The sequence below is a fragment of the Malurus melanocephalus genome, unplaced genomic scaffold (genome assembly GCF_030028575.1).
Source record: "Malurus melanocephalus ecotype Western Australia unplaced genomic scaffold, MMel_1.1 scaffold_1266, whole genome shotgun sequence".
Classification (NCBI taxonomy): Eukaryota; Metazoa; Chordata; class Aves; order Passeriformes; family Maluridae; genus Malurus; species Malurus melanocephalus.
Window position 1 is genome coordinate 36,364 of NW_026624498.1, and position 16,272 is coordinate 52,635.

General features: G+C 51.0%; 1 protein-coding gene across 5 annotated transcripts; it reads left to right on the forward strand.

The window, feature by feature from the left end:
• Positions 1 to 10: 10 nt before the first annotated feature.
• On the forward strand, positions 11 to 12,550 carry LOC130586703 (zinc finger protein 239-like). 5 transcript variants are annotated; one of them, XM_057387589.1, is made up of 4 exons: positions 11 to 110; positions 9,374 to 9,496; positions 10,550 to 10,628; positions 10,815 to 12,550. In XM_057387589.1, the coding sequence occupies exons 3-4, from the start codon at positions 10,577 to 10,579 to the stop codon at positions 11,651 to 11,653; spliced, it is 891 nt and encodes a 296-aa protein (XP_057243572.1). In that variant the 5' UTR covers positions 11 to 110; positions 9,374 to 9,496; positions 10,550 to 10,576; the 3' UTR covers positions 11,654 to 12,550. The 5 variants fall into 5 exon arrangements, with proteins under 5 accessions (XP_057243572.1, XP_057243571.1, XP_057243574.1 ...); XM_057387591.1 differs by lacking the exon at positions 11 to 110 and adding an exon at positions 6,418 to 6,601; XM_057387588.1 differs by lacking the exon at positions 9,374 to 9,496.
• The last annotated feature ends 3,722 nt before the right edge of the window (positions 12,551 to 16,272 follow it).

Consider the following 16,272-nt stretch of genomic DNA (forward strand, 5'->3'; position numbering starts at 1 on the left):
AGGAGGAGGAGAGCCGGCAGGAGGGAGACGGGTCGGAGCACTTACGGTGTCCGCTCTCTGGATCCGCCGCCCCTTCTCCTCGGTAGCATCGCCCCCCTCGCGTCCCGCAGGTAACCGGGGAGGGGGAGCTCGCCTCAAATACCCGGGGTGGTTTTGTTTGAAGGGGGGAGGGATATTTGGGGCTCACGCACAAGGTGTTTGGGGCTCGCGGTTTCCTTTCTTCTATCGGGGGCGGGCGGCGTAGCGTTTGCAGYTTGCGGGACTCCAAAGCCGAGCCGCAAATGCCCCKCGSGGAGACACCGGGGGGTCCCCGGGAGATGTTTTTGGGCGGTCCCGGTGGCGGCTGCGGGGGGATGAGGGTCCCGTCCGCCGTGGGGTTTGGGGCTCCCCGGGCCGGACTCTCCGCGCTCTGCCCTGGGCATGCAGGGACCACGCGGGACCGGCGGAGGCGGGGGGGGGGGCACCGTTTTGGGAGACACCCCGGGACCCCCGGCTTTCCCAAGCGGGACCCCAGAGAGAAGAGACCTCCCAGAACTCCAAAGCGGGGACCCCCAGAGAGCGGCTCTGGCATTCCCAGGACCCCCGGCMGYRGCTCTGGGGGCTGGAGGRGCGGGATGGCTGGCAAAGGGGTTCGGGGGGACCCGGGTCCCGCAAGTGGCTGCTCCCAGCATGAGCCCAGTTACCCTCCCCTCCTCCCCCGTGTGGCTCCAGTTTCCTCGTCACTCCCAGTATAAATAAGCCCAGTCGCTCCCAGTCATGCAATTTGTAGTTTGCCCCCAGCATGGTCCCAGTTGCTCCCCGTTCCTCCCACTTTAATCCGGTGTGTTCTCAGTTCTCCCAGTTTCCCCTAGTACAGTCCCAGTCATTCCCATTACGCCAGTCTCTCCCAGCTGGGTCTCAGTCACTCCCAGTTGCCCTCAGTTGCTCCCAGCATGGTCCCAGTTCCCCCCAGCACATTCCCAGTGGCTCCCAGTGTAATCTCAGTCACCACCCATATTATCTCACACACTCCCAGTATATCCCAGTTGYCYKGAACATTCTGGTAGYCATTCCCAGCACTCCCAGTTWCCTCAGCATGGTTCAGTTGCCCCCAGGATTATCCCAGTACATCCTAGTTGTCACCAGYATGCRCCCTGTCAATCCCAGTTGCTCCCAGTTCCTCCCAGCWTGGGCCTGTAGCTCCCAGTAACCCCCAGTCAGGGTCCATTCACACTAATCCCAGTGGCTACAATCCCATGAGTGTAGCCACTTCCAGTATGATCCCAGTCACTTGCACCCTAATCCCAGTCAGTCGCAGTCACTCCCAATATGATGCCTGTTGCCCCCAGTATGATCCCAGTTGCTGTCAATGGCAGTGTAACCCCAGTAGCCTTCAGTATGATCCCTGTGACTCCCCGTCTCTCCCAGTATATCCCAGTTGCCCCCAGCATGCTCCCAGTCACTCCCCCTTTTTTCCCATGCTTCCAGCATGGTTCCAGCTGCTTACAGTCACTCCCAGTATGATCCCAGTCACCCTCAGTGTGATCCCAGTCTCACCCAGCATGGGCCCAGCTGCTCCCAATGTGATCGCAGTATGATCTCAGTTGCCCCACAGCATAGGTTTACTTGTTCCCAGTTCCTTCCAGTATGATCCCAGTTATCCCTAGAATAGTCCCAATCCCTCTCGGCATGGTCCCAGATATGCCCAGTTGTCCCAGTGTAGATGCAGTCATTCCCAGTTGCCCCTGGCTTGGTCCCAGTTGCTCCCAGCATGGTCCCAGCTGTTCCCAGTGTGGTTCCCGTCTCCCCAGTATATCCCAGTTAAGCTCAGTATGCTTGTAGTCATTCCCAGGCACTCTCAGTTGCCCCAGTAAGGTTTTCATTACCTCAGAGTGATACCAGGCTTTCCTGGTTACTTCCAGTTTCCTCCAGCACAATCCCAGTTTCTGTAAGTTGCCCCAAGTGTGGTCCCAGTTGCCCCCAGTATGATCCTAGTACCTTCCAGTTGGTCCCAGTTGCTCTCAATGCGTCCAAGTTTTTCTCCCAACATGGGCCCAGTAGGTCCCAGTAAGCCCCAGTCAGGTTCACTTCACACCCACTGTAATCCCAGTGGCTCCCAGGATGATCCCAGTATGACTCCAGTCACTTCCAGCATTATTCCAGTCATGCCTGGAGGGATTCCCTGCCACTCCCAGTGTGGGTCCAGTTGCTCCCAGTCACCTCCAGTATGGTTCGAGTCAGGGCCAGCACCTTTCCAGTCACTCCCAGTCTGATTGCAGGATGATCCCAGTCATTCTTTGACACTCCCAGTACTATTCCACTCTATCCCATTATGATCCCAGTCAGTTCCAGTAGGATCCCAGTATGACCCCAGCATGGGCACAGCTGCTCCCATTATCATCCAGCATGGTTCCAGTTGCTCCCACGTACACCCACTATGGTTTCAGTCTCTCCCAGTACATCCCAGTCGCTCCCAGCATGTTCCCAGTCACTCCCAGTTACCCTCAGTTGCTTCCAGCCTGATCCCAGTTGCTCACAGTCACTCCCAGTCACCGTTAGTGCAGTCCCAGTTGCTCCAAGTATGTTCCTGTGTGATTCCAGGCTCCCCCAGCACGGGCCGAGCTGCTTCCATTGTGATCCCAGTAGGATTCTAGTTGCCATTAGCATGGTTCCAGTTGCTCCCTATTCCTCCTAGTTGAACCCAGTTGCCCCTAGTAGAGTCCCAGTTCTCCCCGGTATGGTCCTGGTTGTTCCCAGTATGGTTCCAGACATTCCCAGTATATCCCAGTTAACCTCAGCGTGATTGTAATCATCCCCAGTTGCCTCAGTAAGGTTCCAATTACCCCAGTGCAAACCACTAACTCCCAGTGGTCCCACTCCTGGGATCCCTCACCTCTCTCTGCGTTCCCCCCTTCTCGATCTCCAGGCTCCCCAGAGGAGCCCCAAGGGCTGGAAGTCCCCACACAGGGGGTCCACCAAGTCCCGATTTGGATCTGCAGCCCTGTTGCAAATGGAGATGGGAGCTCAGATGGATTTCTGCCTTTTGTCTTGGCCTTTGACACCCAGTAGTTCAGGGTGGCCAGCACCCCACAACCCAGTCTCATTCACAAGTTCTTTTAATAGTAGCCCATTAGGTTTAATATCAAATGAATTATGGTTTATTAGACACAAGACAATAACAGAGTAAGGAGTTTGGGGCAAATGATATACTACATAGAAATAAAACAGAAGAAACTACTAGTAGAGTAAGTACAGCAGTTTAAAATGCAGTGTGCAATGAAGGTACCTATTAGTTCAGCTAGCAAAGGAATAGTACAGCTTAGGATTCTATGCATATTTTACCAATCCAATCAGTGGTGGGAGCACACATCAGAGATCCTTTCCCTCAATCCCCAGAGAAGTAACTGCAAAGTTCATGTCTGAACCTTGAGGAGAGGCCTTCACACTCTTCCACTGTTTATGTGAGAAGCTTCTGCCTTTCTAGAAATGTTGTGTGTGTTTCATAGTGCAAAAACTGAGACTTTGGTCACTGTTGTAGGTTTTATTTTTTTATCTCCCTCTATAACTACCCTCCATACCAAGATGTTGATTCCTGGTTGGATGATCAGATTCTTGGACATCAAAAATAACTCCTTTCTGAGCCTTTTGACCTGGCCTGTCTTGCATATGCCAGCCAGATTTCAGAGGAGGGAGAAAAAAAGAAGTACCTGCTCTTGTTTCAGTTGATGTACTTATGTATTGGATTATGAAACAAAAATATATACTTGGAAAGAAATAAAAAATAATTAGTAATAAACCAAGAGATGATAAGATATGGCATTGAATTTAGAATGTTCACGGTAACTTGGGGCCAATTCCACAAGGAATATCAGTTCATGTAGGATAGGTTGTTTCTCACCCTTGAGTTTTGGGGTCATCGGAGAAAGAGATGAAAATGAGGAACAAAGAAGAGTTTGTGGAGGTGGCTTCTTGGTTGTAACAATTGGAAAAGTTCAATGGATGGTTTGTGACTTTCACTTCGTTTTGTGCTTGTCAACCCAGTCTTCTTCAGCGGAGTTTAGGGTTTCACATATTCTTGCTTAACATATTAAGTGTTAGACAATTTTACAATAATTTAAATAAATACAAGCATTCATATAGTAGTTTGGTTGTTTCAGGAGAATTAAGGATGTAATGAAACTTAATTGTTTTACTTTAAATAAGATTTTAATGGGAATCTTTTATTTTGAAGAGGTGGTCATATTCAGGGTGAAATCTCTTTTTACTCACTGTGATATTTAAAGTGAAGATACAGCTATTCTAAATCAGTATTTGTAAAACTACAAAGAATATATATCTATAAACATGAATTAAAATAACTAAAAGAATCAAATAATTTGGTATTCAATGATAGGTTTTAATGTTGAAACAAGTTAAATTTATTCTTCTTGAGATTTTTAGACAAAATGGCAATCAGTAGATTTACACATTTTGGCAGTTCCAGTTTTGCAAATTTGGAATATAGTTCATATGCTGAACATTATTAGAATTATGATTAATGCATTAATTAGTTTCTTCATGATTGCATTTATCTAATCAAATAAATCTGTATCTTGATCCTTTTGGATTTCATGTTAGTTTCTAATGTTTTTCCTAATTTTTTCTACATCAGTTTGTGTTCCTAGAGTTTGATCTATGTATGCACAACAGTTAGAGTTGACAACTGTGCTTACCCCGCCTTTGGAGGTTCAAAGCAAATCCAAAGCCATTTGGTTTTGCTTGACYACCTTTGAGAGGCTGGTAACTTCTTGTTGCAAAGCACTGATTGCATCAATTGTTCGGTTTTCTATTTGCTCAATAACGTCGGATATGTTCACTATTGCTTGTTCTAATTCAGGCATTCCTAATACAGGCACTCTTATTCAGGAAGTCTTTTACAAATCTGTGGAATTTAGAGGATTTCTCAATTAAGGGATTTAAATTTTATTTGTATCCCATTATAAGAGATCATAAGTGTCCTCTGGGAAAGGCTGATTTTTTAGTGATGTCTATTGTTGGGACTTCTCTTCCAATGGTGCATTTTCTTTGCCATTGAGAGGGTAAAGTTTTTCTAGTTCGATTTCTACAAAGCTAATAGTATTTTGTATTGTTTGGAATAGGCCACTAGTGTGTAGTAAAAATGCTTTTTCTAGTTAAGTCTATATATGAATGATACTTGGGATAGATTCTTAGCATAATCTCTTGGCTACATTTAGGTAACTTCATTCTTTGGTGTGAAGTCATTTCTGGTCTTACACATCCGTGGATACAGAAGGTTTCAACAGCTGCTATGTCTACTGCTAGAATTCGTTGGTCAGTAGAGGTTTGAATTTTCCTTTCTAAAAGGGTCATCAGTCCAGCAGGAGGAACACTATTGGAGAATCTGTTTGGTATGGGAATTCCCATCATCTGAATACTTTCATCTGAGTGAGAGGGAAACTGAGAACAGACCCAGCAGTTGCTGCAATTTGTTTTCATTGTCACGGCTTGTATTAGTTTGAGATGGGAATTCCTCTTCCAAGGGTCAGACAGCATTTGTGTGTTCATGTTAGGTTAGAGTGTGTCATGGAATTAGATGGCATTTGTTTTATCTGTGATAGGTTGGAGTGTGTCATGGAATTAGATGGCATTTGTTTTATCTGTGATAGGTTGGAGTGTGTCATGGAATTAGTGGCATTACTCTTTCATTTTGTTCTAATAATGGTTAATTGCAAGGCTTTATTAGGGTGGCTGATTGGCTTTTCTGTGTTACTAAAATATTAATCTGTAAGTATAAGAATGTAAGTAGTATAATAATTAACATTTTTGATTACAGTAGATTTACTGGTTGCTGTGCAGTCCAGTATGGCTCCTCTGTGTTTGGAGTTGGCTTTATCTGCTTACAGAAGTCTAAGAATTTCAACAGTTTTGGCAGCTGTGCAGGTAGTGAAGAGTTCTTCTCACTGCTGCTTGAAAGGTTCTTTGTTTCATTTTCTGCTACACTTAGGTTTTGTTTGTGAAGGTATATTTAAACATTCACAGTTATTAGAGAAATTAAAACAGTAGAACTTAAGCAATAATAGATGTGTTTTTCCAGGGAGTCATAGCAGCAGTTCGATGTGTGGCCTCTAGCTGCAAAGGCAGCGCTCCGCTCGCTCACTGCCGTCAGAGGGGGCCGTGTAGGAGCAGTCTCCGTGAGGCTTCATTGAGAAACTTGCTTTGTTTCAGAGCAAAGGCAAGCTGGTATAGAGGCAAGAGTGTCTCGGGATCAGCCTGGCAGCTGGGCTGGAGTTGGGCTCGTTTGTGTCTCTGGTTCCCCTGGGACAGCACCTGCCCAGCGCCGAGGGGACAGCAATGGGATTGGGGCAGTTTGGGGTGAGCTTCAGTGTCTGTGCCTGGGATAAATCCCAAAGCCTTCCCTGAGGAGAGGGAGTGCTGACAGAGCACAGGATGCTGCTGCTGCTGCTGCTCACAGGAGGAGCGGGCAGGAGAGGAGGGACAGAGGAGGAAGAGGAGCAGGGAAGGAGCACAAAGAGAATCAGCAGAAGCAGCTGCCATACGCGTCCATCGCTTTCTGTGTTCACAACCCTTTACTCCAGGAGCATCCAGCCCTCGCATCCCGCAGGTGGACGGGGAGGGGGAGATCACCCCAAATATCCTCTGGGCGGTCCCTGGGGTTCCTTTTAGGAAGCGGGGATTTTTGGACCTTGGAGCACTTCAGTACGGAGCTCTGAATATCTTCATTGGTTCACGGAAGGGTTTTTTTAAGGGGGGGGCGGCTTATKTTTGGATGTTGCAGGGCTCCAAATGTGAGTCACAATGCTCCTTGGGGGAATATTAGGGAGTCCATGGCACATGGGATGGGGCCCGGGAAGGATTGGGGTGTGGGATGAACTGAGGGGTAGGGGAATGGGTGACATGAGGCCTGGGATGAGGCAGCCGAAGGTTCGGGATGATGAGGCCAGGAGGACCCCGCTCCTTAGGGGCTTGCGGGATATCTACCACCTCTGAGGGAGTTTTTGGGTACACCCTAATCCTTTGTACTGGCAGCAGGGGGGGCACGTGGCTCCGGCACCTCTGAGTCCCACCTGCGCCCCCCTTGGCCCCAGCACCCCCCTTATGGGAGCRGAATTTGGGGGCAGGGGAGGTGGGGGGCGCCCAGTCCAGGCCTCCCCACGCTGTCCTGGTGGGAGCCGAGTGCGGATGGGAGCCCTGCGGGGCCCGGCCCTTCCTGGCATGACTGATGCCACCCGCCTGCACTACTCCACACTGGTCTGAACTGGTGCTCCCAGTGTTGCTCTGGGATGGGGCCACTTTGGGGACCCCCCGAGGGCACAGGGCAGCTGCTTTGGGGCTGTGGGCACCTGGCTGGTGCTGGGGTTGGAGCGTGTGGGGACAACTGGGGCCGTACTGGTGGCACTGGTGGTGCTGGGGGCCCCCCTGGCTGCGGGTGAGGAGCTCTTGGGTGAGGGGTGGAAAAGTGGGCACCCACTCCAAAGAGGAGGAGAGTGGTGAAGAGGGGGGTCGCGGTTCCCAAACTGAGGGGAGAGGGGACTGTGAGCCCCAAATGAAGCATTTGGGGCACTGAAACTTTGGGGGAAGATGAGAAAGGAGGGGGATAGGAGGGAGAGGGAAGAAAAAGGGAGTGGGATCCTTCACCTTAGTGGGGTCAGTTGGTGTATGAGGATTGAGGGAATGATGGGAAAAGGGTGGAGGAGGGAGAAAAATAGGAGGTGGAACCTCCAAATGAAGTAGGAGGGGTGTGGGAACCCCAAACTTGCCATCATGGCAGGAGAGTGATCTCCTGTGGGAAGAGCTTTGGCCAGAACAGGGAGCTGATCTCCCAGCACAGGATCCAAGTGGGGCTGAAGTCCTGTGTCTGCCCACGCTTTGCCCAGAGGTCCCATCTCATAGGAGAGACATCCTACATGGGCCAGGAATTCCAGAAAAGCTTTGGTGGGAGCCCCAAACTCCTCAGGCACCAGGGGATCCACACTGGGGAGACTCTATAGATGCCCAAACTATGGGAAGGATTTCACTGTGAGCCCCAAGCTCCTGGAACCCCTGTAGGACCCACGTGGAGGAGGGTTCCTCCAAGTTCTCCAGCTGCAGGAATAGCCCCAAGGAGCCAAGGTCCCCTCAGAACCACCCTTTGAAGTAGAAGCCCTCTCCAGCCCAGGGCCCTGGGAACACTGTGGCATCTCCAGCCTGATCCACCCCAACAAGGAGCTCAGCCCAGCCCTCATCCTGCCCCTAAAATCCCTTGGAATCCCCCATCAGTCTCTGCATCCCTGCTCCAAACTCTCCAGGCTCCTGCGATGAGACCAGAAGGCTGGAAGTCCCCACCCAGGGTGACCATAATCCCCAAATTTTTATCTCCACCCACCAGGTTTTTCCTCTTTTTCTGGGTTCTCCCCTAGTAAGTGGGAGTGGCCAAGAGCCCCATGCTGCCTATCATGACCTGTCCCAGCTCCATCCCCACTCCTCCCGTGGGATGTGAGGGGTTTGGTGGGAATGAGGAGCCAAGGGTCTCTCTAGTCCTGGGGGGAGGAGTGGAAGGGATGGAGGAGGAGCGATGAAGAAACACTAGAAAGGGTGGAAGCAGGAGGAGAAGGAGGTGGAATTATGGAGGAAGAAGAAGAGCAGGGAGAGGAAGCACCATGGGGTTCCAGCACTCTGCATCTACAGCCCCCTCAGCCCTGAGTGCATCAACCCCACCACATCCTGCAGGCACCTGGGGAGGGGGAGTTCACCCCAAACATCTTGGGGGGTACCTGGGACAGTTTGTTTTTTTTTTGAAGTGGACATTTGGATCTTGCAGGACTGCAAAGCTGAGTCATAAATGCTCCTTGGAGGGTGTTGTGTTTTTGAACCCTGGCTGAATGTCAAGGATGTATCTGCCCCACGCTCAGGAGAAGCAGAAGGGAGAGCAAAACCCTAATTAACACCAAGATTTATGGCTTTTAGATAAGACAACAGATTGAGAGAAAGATTTTCACACTCCAGTGATGGTCAAACAGGCTGAAAAACTTAAGTTGCAAAAAAAGATTTATTACTAAAACTACTAAGAGTACTACCACGCAAAAGGGGAGGGGGGAAAAACAAAGGCAGAGGGCGAATTTACGAGGAGGATAGGGGAGCAGGGGATGAGAGGTTTTCTGGTCAGTCCATCACAATCTTTGTCTTCCAGCACCTTCAGAGAAGGGTTGGTTCTTGTCTCACTTGAGGCTGTGGGGGTTCTTTTCCCAGGAACAGACTATATCACTGCTGGTGGCATAGGATTTTTTCCCTTTACCTTGTCCACAGGGGGAGGGAAGCAGTCCTCCAAGGCTGGCTGGCTCCATACTCGATTGCGAGCAAAACTTTTACTCTTGAATCTTGGCACTTCTCCCTCCAGGCATTCACTCACTCACTCCAGGTGTGGGCCACCACCCCCACAGCTACTCCAAGGCCAGGCCACTTACATCTCAGGTGTCCAGCTGGACATGATCACCTCAGGAACAGCTTGTTTTCCTCCCTGGTCAGTACCACAGCTTGCAAAGCATCTTATAATCCTCCGCCTCCCTGATGTCTCAATTTTTTTTCACATATCCTCACTCTCCCCCTCCAACTTCTCCTGTACAAGGGGGGCTGGGGCTAAAAGCTAAAGCTATGGCAGATGCTGCAAACTAACTTGTTTTGAATTCTTCTTAAATATGAGACCATATGTCATCATAGAGGTGTAACCAGTATCTGTTGGGCCCAGGCTCGGCCAGCAGCCTGTCTATCACCCTCAGAGCCATCAGAGATTGGCCCTAAAACACAGGGGSAGGGCTCCTTTGCTGGACAAGCTGAAGAAAAGTTTTGGAAGTCTTTCTCAGAGGAGCCATTTTTGTGTTTTGTGGTCACATCCCCCACTACTAAAAAGCTAGACAAGCAAAACCACCACAGAGGCATAGTGGGGCATCCCTGGAGGGCAGTTTTGGGGAGATCCCAGTGGGTCAGGCTCTGGAGCCATGTGGCAGTCACCTGATACTGGCATTGGGGTAGGCACCAGGTTTGGGAATCCCCAGTAGAGCCAGGGATGGTAGAAGCCCAGAACCCCCAGAGTGTGGAGAGTAAAGAGAGACGATAGCAGAGCTGGGGGACCCCTGACAGCCTGGAGGGGAGTGGGAACAGCAAGCAGGGGAAGCAGGGACCTGTTGGACACCGAAGTGGAAGTGCAGGAATGGGAAACCCCTGGGATACCCAGGATCACCGGCAGCCTGAAGAAAGTGGGAAACCCAGGTAGGGGGAACCCCAACACACATGTGATCCCCAAAAGCCCAGACAGAGGGGATGCACAAAAGCCCAAAGTGGAGCAAAGAGAGAGGGGGAACTCTAATCTTGGAATTTTGTGTGTGAATGAGACTCTTTTGGGCTGTATCTTGGTGTTTCAGGTCTGTGTCTTGGTGTTTGAGGGTTTTTTGGGCTGACTTTTGTGTCCAGGAGGCTCTTGTGAACACCAAATGCCCACTGACTTCTAGAGATGGACTTGGGGAGGAGAAAGCCCCAACCCAATGAGCTCACAACTTCGCTTTTCTCCTCAAACCAGGATTTCCCATTCCCCAACTTTGGCCAGATGGAAAAGAAGGCTGCGAGGAAGAGGAAGATGCCCCAGGACACCCAAGCAGGTGAGGAGGACGTCAGTGTCCCTTTCCCCCTCTCTCCTGCTCCATCTCCCAGCCCAGCATCGTCCCTGGCTGCAGGACAGCCTTGCTGCTGACACCATCATATCAGGGACAGATTTGGGGGATCGCCTTCCCCTTCTCTCTGGCATGGAAGCAAATCCCATCCTCTCCTTGTCCTTCCTCCCCCAGACAACAAGCTGAGGATGGAGACCAGGGAGGACAAATCCCCACAGCAGAACCTCATGGAAGACGCCATTTTGAGCAGCTCCACAGCACAGAAATCCAACGGGGAGGAAAAGCCCCAGAGATCCCACACTAGGAGGTGCTCCAAACCCAGCCCAGCRTGCTCTGAGGAGGAAACGCCCACCCTGTGTGGGGAAGGCAGAAAGAGCTTCAGTGCAGGCTCAGAGCTGGTGGTCCATGAGCAGCCTCAAACCAGGGAGAAGCCCTACAAGTGTGGGGAATGTGGGAAGAGCTTCAGCCAGAGCTCCCACCTGATCCGCCACCAGATGATCCACACTGGGGAGAGGCCCTATGAGTGTCCTGAGTGTGGGAAGAGGTTTCAGACCAGGTCCAATCTCCTGCTGCATCAGCGGATTCACACAGAGGAGAGGCCCTTCCACTGCCCTGACTGCGGGAAGAACTTCAAGCACAATTCCCAGCTTGTCACCCACCGACGGATCCACACTGGGGAAAGGCCCTATGAGTGTGGGGAATGTGGGAAGGACTTCAGCCATATCTCTGAGCTCATCATCCACCAGCGCATCCACACTGGGGAGAGGCCCTATGAGTGTCCTGAGTGCGGGAAGAGGTTTACAAAGAGCTCAAATCTCCTCCTGCATCAGCGGATTCATACAGAGGAGAGGCCCTTCCGCTGCCCTGATTGCGGGGAGGGCTTCAAGTACAATTCCACCCTCGTCAGGCACCGGCGCATCCACACCGGGGAGAGGCCCTACAAGTGTCCCCAGTGTGGGGAGAGCTTCACTCGGACTTCTAACTTGACCAAACACCAGTGGAGGCACCAGTAAGGGAAGCTGTGTGATCCACGTAGGTAAGACACCTGACTGAGGGTCCTTTTATTTTGGCCCTAATTTTCTTTTTGATTCATTCTCATCCCTTATAAACACCCAAAATAAGGCTAAAAGTAAAGAAATTAATAAAATATGTTAAAGGCCCCATCATTTTGCAGGTATTTCAGGGGGAATTTAGTGATTGGGGACTTATTCAGAAATATTTGTGGGTTCTGGGAGAAATCTGGGTGGTGTTCTCCATCTCTTCACACTCCAGAAGTCAAGAGGGATCAATCTCTCACCTCAAAATTACTCAATCCCACCTCAAAATGGCTCAACCCTGCCACAAATTGGCTTGTTACTACCTCCCAAACTTCAGTCCCTCCCCAAAATTACACAAATTCAGAGCCTGCAGGGAAGGATGGGGTTGGAAGGGAATGGGAAAATTTGGAGGTGTAGGATTGGGATTGTGTGGGGCAAGGTGGGTGGGATGTATTCTGATAGCAAATAAAACTTTCAGCATTATTGATTTCTGTCCCGTTGATTTTCAGTCAGCTTCAGTTTGGTTTGCAGAGTGCCACCTTCTCCGCTGATTATATTTGGATCCTCCTTTCTCTTCTTTCTTTGCCTGCTCTCTTTCTTTCCTAGTGTCTCTCTTTACCCAGAGCTGCTCCCAGCCAAAGACCCTCACCTGACGTTGTTCCAAATCCATGAGCTAAAACAACCATGAATGAAGTTATGAAGGCTGGCAGTGAAATGCCCTTTTAAGATTTTGCTCCACTTGGCTTTCAGCCCCTTCTTAAGAGCTTTGCCTTTGAAGGCAAGAACATATTTTCCTTATTGAAACCTGGAATTCCAAACCCTTGGAGTGGGTGCCGTGGATCCCAGAGGGCAATTCTCAAGGCTCCCAAGGTGCTGATTTTGCACAGCTCCCAAGGGAGCTGTGCAGGGGCAGGTGACAAGATCCAGCAGCTGTGCTGGTTCTATAGTGTCACAATGGTCCCTGGTTCCATGAATTTCCACACTGTCAACAATGGTTTTATGGTTCCAATGATGCTGTATCATAACGTATTACAATGGCCTCTTGGCTCCATGAGGTTCTGTAGTGTCACTATGGTCTCCTTGGATCCACAATGGGCTCTTTGGTTCCATGAGGCTCCAGAGTTTCACAATGGCCCCTTGGTCCCAGGAGCTTCCATAGTGTCCAAATAGACTCCTTGGATGCACAGTGTAAAAATGGACCATTGGTTCCATGCAGCCCTGATGTTTCACTATGGCCCCCTGGTTCTATGAGGATCTGGAGTGTCACAGTGGACTCTTTAGTTCCATGAGGCTCCAAATGTCACAATGGCCCCTTGGCTTCATGCAGCCCCACTGTGTCRCAGTGGACTCCTTGGTTCCGTGAGTTTCCGGTAGTGTCACCATGGTTTCCTTGGATCCACAGTGTCACAATTGGCCATTGGATCCACATGGCCCTGAGGTGTCACAATGGCCTCTTGGTTGCATGGGACCCCAATGGCACAATCAACTCCTTGCTTCCATGTTGCCCCCGCAGTGTCATAATGGCCCCTTCATTCCACGAGGAACACAAAAGCTTTGTAGAAACACTGAATGAGCACATCCTTCTTAACACACCTGGGCACATCTGTTTATGTTCCAAAGAAGGGTTAAAGGTGAGAATGACACCAGCAGCTTCCATCCAGCAACAGAGATCAAGGGAAAGGACAGGGACAAAATTCTGCTTCAAGACGCAGAGCATTCTCCTTACAGAGATTTCTTTTCACATTGTCCCTTGTATGAAGGTGCCATGATTCAAGGCAGCCTGTACCAAGCATGTGGCTCCTCAGTGGGGTTTACTGTTTAGAAAACCTGCTCAGGCTTTTCCATTCTTCCCTAAGGAGACCCTGGAGTGGCTCTGGGAGGTTGTTCCAAAAAGTCCTGTGGGGAAATCACAGGGAATTCACTGCAGGAGCAGCTCCCAGGTGAGGCCTGGAGATGCAACCCCACAAGAAAAAAAAAAAAAAAAAAAACAACAAAACCAAAAAAAAAACCAAACCACAAAAACCAAACAAAAATGACAAAAGATCTGCCAGGATCTTTATCAAGCCAACTTTTGGGGACAAACCCTCGCCCCCGGACCACTTCCTCCGCCGGGGGGACCCAACCCCTCATCCACCAGACCCCGGCCACAGTAGTCTGGGTTCCCCTCACCTGCGGGGTGGTGCCACACTCGTGCAGTGCAGCCACGAAGGTTACAAAGGCCTGGGTGGGGTTCGGGACCAGCGGCGGGCACGAGGCCGTGCCCAGGCTCAACTCTACCACCTGCACTCGGTGTCCGGTGCCAAAGAGGTCCCTGCACACGGTGACTGCCAGCTGCTCCTCCTGGTACCGCACGGGGACAGCGCCTGCAGCTGCGACGGATCCATCCGCGCCCCCGGCTGCGCCATGGTGGGGACGCGGCTCCGGGAGGAGTGCCCCTGCAGCCACCACACCCCGGGATTCCGCAGGAGAAAACCCCAGGGATGTGAGGGTGCGGCTGCAGCCAACACCCCTCAGAGCAGCACAATCCCACAGTAACTCCCAAACACCATCCTGGCTGTGGGAAAAGTGGTGGCTCAGGAGCCTTTTATGGGAGCGTTCCTAGGGGAATCCCAGCTGGGATAATGGGATCCAGCTGGGGAATCCCACTGGAGATAAGGGGATCTATCTGGAGAATCCCACTGGGGATAATGGGATACATCTGGGGAATCCCGCTGGGCACAACGGGATCTAGCTGGAAGACCCCACTCACAGAATCACAGAGTCTCAGAATCATAGAATCACAGAATGAACCAAGTTGGAAAAGACCTCTGAAATCATCAAGTTCAACCTGTGACCTACCCCCTCCTCATCAACTAAACCATGGCAGTGAGGGCCACATCCCATCTTTTTTCAAACATGTCCAGGGACATTGACTCCACCACCTCCCTGGGCAGACGATTCCAGGCCCAATCATTCTATCGGTGAAGAATTTTTTCCTTATGTCCAACTTAAACTTCATCTGGTGCAGCTTAAGGCTGAATCCTCTCATTCTGTCAGTGGTCACCTGGGAGCAGAGACCGATCCCAGTGACCGACTGAAACACCACTCCCAGGCCCGGGACCCTGAACCACCATTCCCGGCACCGCGATCCGCCTACATTTCTCCCCCCACGCCTTTCCAGACCGCCCCACATCTGAGAAATGCTCGTGAGGTCTCAGCCTTGACCAACAGCCCCTGGGCTCGGCTGCTCTGGAGCTGATCACAAACCCTGTCTGCTCCCAGGCGCTGCTGAGCTCCGGGTTTCTTTAGGAACAGCCTTGGGAACTGCTTCTCTTCCCTCAATGGTACAATATCCCTGTTCTCACAATGCCGAAAAAAGCTGTTGATGCCGAGTGCGGCCAGGATGAAACACTGCTGTGGCTAACCCCCATCCCTCTGGGCCCTATCAATAGCACTCCAGAATGAGCCCTTTGGAGCTCTCCTGGCCCAGCGAGCTCCCTCTGAGTGGGGCCTCTCCGAACTGGGAACTCCCACCTTTGGTGCACTCGGGGGATTCCCAAACAACGACGGACCCCGGGCTGATCCCCCCCACGCCTCAAAGCTCAGCCCTTCGCCCACTGCGGAGGTGGAAAAGCGCCCGGAGTGAGCATTTCCCTGCCCTGGAGGGGAATTTCTGACAGGTCTCTGGCACTGACTCTGTCTGTGTTTGGGTACCCTGGATACCTGAGTGAGTGAGGCCTGTGAGTAAGGTTAAGTCATAAGGTATAGGCTGAGTTAAATGCTATTAAGTGTCTGTCCTTTGTTAAATTGGTGACGTTAAATCATGGGTTATAAATTAGGTTAAATATTGTTCAGTTATATTACTTTGCTAAATTATTAAGCTTAAGGTTGAGGTATAAGTACTGTTAAGTTTGAAGGCTGTTAAGCTTTTGGGCCCAATTCCTTTCATCCTTGCCCTCACTGTCTTTTTGTCACACACACCTACACACACACGCAGGGACAGTTCTTGATCAATTTCTGGTTTAATTGACTGGATTTTGTTTGGTTTTGTTGTTGCTTGTTGTTCCCTTGTTGTGCCTGAACTGCTCAGGCAGGAGCAGAGTGACTCTTGCCCGTGAACTTTGTCATGCTGTCCCTTAATATTAAATCTGGTTTGTGGTGATCCCTTGTCGGGGATTTTTTAAGCGGTCTCAGCCCCTCGTTTGTAACAGGGTGAAGGAGCCTGGCCCAGGCTCTTGCCCTGGGGGACACAGGGACGCTGCCAGGGGGTCCCTGTCCCCCTATTCCACTCCCCAGAGCCCTGTTCCTACCACCACATCTGTGTTCATGGCCCCTCACGGCTGCCCTGCCCTGGGGACACGGCGGGACCCCCTCCTGCCAGGGCTGAGGCGTCTCACAGCCCCTCACAGCCCCTCACTGCCCCTCACAGCCCTCAGAGCCCCTCACAGCCCCCAATGGCCCCGCACAGCCCCTCAGGGCCCCTCACAGCCCCACGCTCGAGGCTCCTCCCGAAGGAGAAGGGATCGGACCCTGCTCCTTCTCCTTTTATTTCGGTCCCTTCACAGCGACGAGCAAAGAAAGGCTGAAATGGAGCCTTTCCCCCGCCTTTCCCTCGG